Here is a 6,459-nt window from a genome sequence, read left to right as displayed (position 1 = left end):
ATATTTTTTTTAAGTGTGGGGGCCAAAATATTCAAAAATTTAAAAAAAAACCCGGTTTTTTTTTTTTAAAAAAAAAAAAAAAAAAAAAAAAAAAAAAAAAAAAATATGGAGTAACTGGTGCTCATAAGAAAGTAATCTAAAATGGAATAAATTAAGATGAATGCTCAGAATATGTATAAGATCATAAGTATTCCAAAGTACTAATTTCTAGGTAGACTAAGTAAATTTCTGACTGAACTAAGATCAAGGTTTCAACCAAATGCAAATGTGGAGACGGATTGTTTCACAGCCCCAGGCTACGACCAGATAACCCCTCTGTCCTTTACTTCTCTGTCTTACGCCTGGAATGACTAATAGATCTTACATTTACAAAGAGTCACTGAGAAATTCAACGTTTAGGCAGAAGATTAATTAGTTATGCTCTGCTGTCTAAGCAGTCACTGCTTTAATGATGGTCTTCAACAAATTCTTATGTAAAACTTAATTTATTTTATTAATTCAAAAAGTGAAACTCAGTTGTTAATTTCAAGAGATTTTTTTTTTTTTAGTTTTTAGTTTCAATTAAAAGGGTTAAAAAATATATATTTTCTTGTACTTAACCAATAAGTCAAAAGAAAACCAGTTTTTAATGTAATATACTTCCTGATCATGAGTTAAACTGGAAAACGTTGTCGCCAGAAATTTTACCCAAAATCACCAGAATTTCATTTTCTTTTCTTTGGTGATTCATTAAAACCAAATGTTTTATAATGCATGTTTTACAAAGTGCTGTGCAGCATATAGCAAATCATTTTTCATCACAATAAAAAAAGGGCATAATAATTAATATTGCATGGACTATTGGGAATAAAATCATTACTTATTAACACATTTCGAGTGTCACGAGTTCATACTTTACTCATCAATTCACCCAGAGTTTCCCTGAAGCTCTATAGGAATAAAAAGGAAAAAAAAATGAATATGCCTAATAAGACTCTGGGTCATCGTCCTGTGATCTATCAACAGAGATTGTCAAATAATTACCTTCTGCAACCAAGAAAAAGTCATAGCCGTGAACAATTGGACTTTTGTTTATGTTGTATCAGATAAATCCCAGCGACGTCGGCGCACGCCGCCATGAACGTGGGCACGGCGCACAGCGAGGTGAACCCTAACACCCGGGTGATGAACAGCAGGGGCATCTGGCTGTCTTACATCCTGGGCATCGGCTTGCTTCACATCATCCTGCTCAGCATCCCCTTCGTCAGCGTCCCAGTCGTCTGGACCCTCACCAACCTCATCCACAATCTGGTGAGAGGAATTCCAGCGGGCTTTACGTCCACCGTATGGCTTTGACATTTTTGTGAGCGAGACAGGTAATGGCGAAGCAGTTGTGATTTATTTATTTTTTTTCTGAAAGCGTTTGTTTGGTGGTTCAAATTAAGACAGCGGTTACAATGAACATGCCATGTTCAGAGGTGTTGCTCTCACCATTTGCACAAACTTGTTTTTAAGTTCAAACTTAGAGAAAAAGCCAAATTTTTCCCAGTTTTCTTCCTGTTAATATCTCTGATTTGCTGGTTGTCTGTGCGTTCGTTGCAGTGCATGTACCTCCTGCTTCACACGGTCAAAGGGACTCCCTTCGAGACCCCGGATCAGGGCAAGGCTCGCCTCCTGACCCACTGGGAGCAGATGGACTACGGCGTGCAGTTCACCGCTTCGCGAAAGTTCCTCACAATCACGCCCATTGTCCTGTAAGTGATCCACCCGTTCTCCCCTCGTTGCTGAGGTTCCCTTGATCCGTTTTCTTTCTCCTTCTGCTCTCTGCTACCTTTCACTCTTGCGAAGTGGGCCAGTAGATCACAGTGGTTACTCTCCACATCCACAAACTGACAGAGGACTTGGGTTTTCCGCAGGTGCACCAATAAGTGCTTTCCTGGCTTTTTCTTCCCTCGTTATCATGAGAGTTCAGTTTACAGGAGGCACTTTGGTTTCCTGGGTCGGATTTGCAGCCTCAGCAAGAATACTGTAATGAGAGCAGCTCTGCAGGTGTACACTGTGCTTCTGTACACATTTGTCGTCTCGTTTTGCACTCGGCGCCGACAGGAAGTAGTTTGTCAGCGCGGGAACGAGACAGCAGTGCAGGATGTTGTAAGTCTGTAGAGGCCTTAAATGTGCTGCTGTTCCCAAGGCAACGGCTCAGAGCATTTTCAATTCTCACCCAAGTGTTGCATGGTTAATTAAAAGTGAAATTATGCTATAAATGAAATCACGAGTAAGGTGTAGAAATGTACTTTGTGTCATTAGAACGTCATATCAGGTAACAAGATGACTACAAAAAGCTGCTGGGTCGGCACTAAATGTCCTGTAGCAGATCAAGCCACATTATAGTTTGCAAAAAGCTGCATCAGAAAAGACCAAAACTGCAAAAAAAATAAAAAATAAAATAAATAAATACAAAAGGGCAAACGGACAAAATGACCTGCGCCTGTCAGGTTTGAGGAGACTACTTCCATTATGTTTTCGTAATTTATTATTTACAAATGTAGCTGTGGGGTGGATATGGATATAAATACCTTGTATCAAAATGTGGCTGATTCAAATTGTCACCTTTTTTATGTCGATGATAGTCATTCTTTGCTTTGCATTGTTTCTAGAACTGGCCATGAAGCACTTACAAGCTGCTTTTAATGTCTTTCGGGATAACATACTTAAGCTGAAGCTTGTTCTAAATCCGTTTTAGACAAAGCTGCTTATTTTAAGCAATTCTAAAAATAGATTGCATATATACTTGCTGTGGTTGCCCTGGATGGAAGGGACAAATAGATGATCAGTTCCTATAAATACCTTGGTATGTTAATGGAAGACTTCCTCAATTATTGAGATGAATATGAGTAAAACTAGATTTTTATTAATGCAATAAGCTGTACTTTTATTTTAATGTAAAAAAGTGACTTGTTGCTGCCACTTTTTTTTTTATCTCTGTTGAACTATAGTGACCTTTTGTATATTTGTGCTTCTCCCCATTGTCTTCAATAGATTGATACAAGTTATCATTCTGCCCTGAGATTTATAGCAAAATGCAACATCTTGACCCACACACTCAAAAAAAAAACAAAAAAAAAACAAAAAAAAAAACAAAAGCACAAAAGATCACCTAGTCAATAGTCCTTGCGTTCCAATAATCAGCTCTTGGTTTCTACTCCAAACTTGGGGAAGAAAGGCGTTTGCCTGTCGGGTCCCATAACGTGGAACACTCTGTAAAATGTCTTGAGTTACCTGAGTGAATTTTAAAGCTAGATCGACAGATTGACAGTTTTAGACGCGGCTTCGTTAAATTGTCAGCTTTCAGTTCTGTCTGATGTAACATTTACAAACTGTGTCCATTGTCTTTTCCTAGCCATTAGCTCAGCGGTTAGTTAGCTCAGCTTCACACACGCAGCCACCTGAACTGCTGGTTCTTTGGAAGCTACGGCTAACAAAGAAAATCCCCTCCCATCATTACATGTAGTAATTTAACACTTGCACATCCTTACTGAACTGTGATATTGCTGTTCTAACGTTGTACTATTATTGATTAATTGGAAATTAGTTATTTCTCAATATTTTGTTTTGTTTTCTTGTCATTATTCATTAGTTGGTTGATTTGATCAGTTTGCGTATTTTTCATTTTTGTATTTTTAGAGAAAAGTGCTCTGTAATATCACCGCTTTAGGCTGGTGTTCTGAGAACAGAAAGACTGAATGTTTGTTGTATAATAATTTCTGATATTCAAAATTCAAAAATAATGTATTGATCCCAATTGGAAATTTAATGTTGTTGTAACTCATTAATTCAAGCGGTTCCCTGACGTTTTATTTTAACTAAGAGAAATTCTATCTTTATTATTGCTTTTGTTAAAAATAAATTATTAATTATTCATCATTACATAAAGCAAATTTTGTTGCCAATCCAAAAATTAGGGTTTTTGGAGTGAAAATCTGGATTAACATTTGAATAAAATGGTAAGACGGTAGGCCATACTTGCTAGAAAATCCTCCAGTGTGAATGAATCACATTTTTATGCTAAAAAAGGCTAATTGCATTAAAATCAATTAATATGCATCTAATGATTCTGAAGTACAATCTAAAAACAGCATGAAATGTCACCCAAAGAAAGACTGTTTTTACTGTTTTCTTGCAGATCTGGCCAAAACTTCAGCTTTTAAGCACAGAAAAGGGTCAACTTCTGCCAAAAAAAAAAAAAAAATCTGTGATGTTGAACATATTCCTGATGACTCCTTGAACTCAGATTTTCCATCTCCTTTCTCCGCTTCTCTTTTTGCTTCAGGTATATATTAACCAGCTTCTACACAAAGTACGACAGAGTCCATTTTGTGGTCAACACCGTGTCCTTGCTCACGGTACTCATTCCCAAACTGCCGCAGCTGCACGGCGTTCGGATCTTTGGGATTAACAAGTACTGACAGCACGGAAGAAGAAGAGATGGAGGTTTACGGTCCCCCCCTTGGACCGCTTAGAGCACACGGTGTAATGGGCCTCTGATGAGGACCTTATTCTACTCAAGTGCTCCATAAAGGAAACCTGCTGAGGATACCACCACGGTTCCCAATCAGCAAGATTCTGAGGAGAAAGCACAAGCGGACCGCGTCGTCTTTGCAACAAGCTGTGGTTCATCCTAAATGGTTTACAAACGCTTCAGGTCTTCTTCGAAGACGAATTTCTGACATTTCTGTAGCCGATGCACAAAACGAGTCTGTGCTGTTTCACTCCGCTGGCACTAAGAGGCAGTTTTTAAAGTAAATTTTTCTCTAATGATACATTACTGTATTTATTCAGCCTCGCTCAAGGCCGCGGCTTCGTCTCTTTTGAGGTCTGCGGCTTCAGTTGAGAGCAACAACTCTACACTGACGCGGTGAGGAACCGGCGAACTGCTGGAGAGGCGAGACACGAGAAACCACCAAGTTATATTTGGCTCCCCTCCGCTCTGCTCTGCTCTGCACTGCACTGCGCGAGGTCAAGACCGGGAAGTTGAGCAGCTCTTATTTTTATCTGGCCGTTTCCGTATTTGGAAAATTCTTGTCCTGGTTTGTCCTGTATGCAAAGTCCTCTGGCACAGAATGCGTGAGCCGTCTGGGACGGGCCAGCAGACCCACGGTCTCAGTTAAGAGATAAGATTTTATTAAAATACCAACAAGGGTATGCATTTAAACGATAGAGGTACTTGCTTCAACTGGTTCCTGTTGGCAGAGCAGTCGAATGCAATCCAATTACAAAATGCCACATGTTGCTCAAGATGTTTTTCTTATTTACTTCAAAGATGCACAGATTAAAATTCCTCTGAATTATGACATTAGGTTGTTTCATCTTCTTTACATCTGTGTGTCTTGTGCAAAAAAAAACAAAAAACATTTATAGCCAGATTTCTTTGATGTTTCTATTCAATCCATGTTTTAGATCCAATTAAGCTCCAATTTGGCAGAGCCTTGCTAGCATCACTAGCAAGGCTCTGAGGTGTACCAAGGTTTTTAAAAATCTGAGGTTTCAAAACTTCACTGCAAGCCCAATGCCAACGGGTTGGTGCCCACTGCTGGTAAGCTGGCTGAAAGAAGGCTCCTACACCTCATCTTTGCATTTGAGAAAGACTAAATTGTCCTCTCAGAAAAATTTGGTTGCAGCCAAAGTCATAGAATAAAGATCATACTGTGAGAAACTCATGCCGACCCATGCCTGTCACCAGCCGATCTTATTTTACACAGGAATAAAGCTGTACATTTGTGACAGTAAACATAAAGCGTTGATGATAAAATAGACCCTCGCCTAACACCGTAAAGGAACGAACAACGCCTAGAATGCTGTAAATATTCTGTGTACCAGACAAGGGGCATCAAATACTCAATTGCCTGTCCAGCTACACAAGCCAAGTTAGTCACATTAAAGGAATGTGACTAATGTGGTCAGATCTGATCCACATGCTGCGCTGGGTACTAAAATGATTGTAGTTGCATGGAGTTACCAGACATGCACACATGGTATTCAAAAGCACATAGAAAGGCACTGACTGAAGCTGCTTCATGAGTCAAACGGTGTGTCAAAGTGGAGCTTTTATGCTGAGGGACTTTGTTTGGGGCGGAGAAATTCCCTACTTCAAGAACAATTTAACAGAAAAATAATACAAATGGTTTTATGCAACAAAAACAGTAGGCTCATATGTTTCTCATGCAATTCTTGATAGTCTGAAGGCACGGTGTCGTCCTCCTTCCCCCCCTTGGCCTATTACAAAACATCTGGTTGTCTCCGCTCCATTCCCCAGCTGTGGTTAGTTGTGGATTGTAGTATTTTGTTGGGCCAAACTACCATAGGGAAATATTGTAGCTGAAGTCGCATGGCTTTGTTATTTAATTTTTGATTATTATTTTTTTATTTATATGAATGTAAAGGAAGCAGCCGTTGATGTCTTAATTGCAAATACAGTATTGG

At 39.2% G+C, this 6,459-nt stretch overlaps 1 protein-coding gene across 1 annotated transcript in view; it reads left to right on the top strand.

Moving 5' to 3' along the window:
* The window catches only part of ormdl3 (ORMDL sphingolipid biosynthesis regulator 3), a 9,723-nt gene extending 4,188 nt beyond the window's left edge, over window positions 1-5,535 (top strand). The window contains exons 2-4 of the mRNA XM_015028545.1: window positions 1,086-1,290; window positions 1,582-1,733; window positions 4,310-5,535. Coding sequence (XP_014884031.1) covers window positions 1,117-1,290; window positions 1,582-1,733; window positions 4,310-4,445 — 462 coding nt within the window. The 5' untranslated portion in view covers window positions 1,086-1,116 and the 3' untranslated portion in view covers window positions 4,446-5,535. The remainder of the gene's footprint in view (window positions 1-1,085; window positions 1,291-1,581; window positions 1,734-4,309) is intronic.
* The last annotated feature ends 924 nt before the right edge of the window (window positions 5,536-6,459 follow it).

This window comes from Poecilia latipinna, unplaced genomic scaffold (assembly GCF_001443285.1).
Source record: "Poecilia latipinna isolate Pla-1442-1.1 unplaced genomic scaffold, P_latipinna-1.0 Scaffold128, whole genome shotgun sequence".
Lineage (NCBI taxonomy): Eukaryota > Metazoa > Chordata > Actinopteri > Cyprinodontiformes > Poeciliidae > Poecilia > Poecilia latipinna.
The sequence above is the reverse complement of the archived record's forward strand: the minus strand, read 5'-3'. Positions and strand labels throughout refer to the sequence as shown.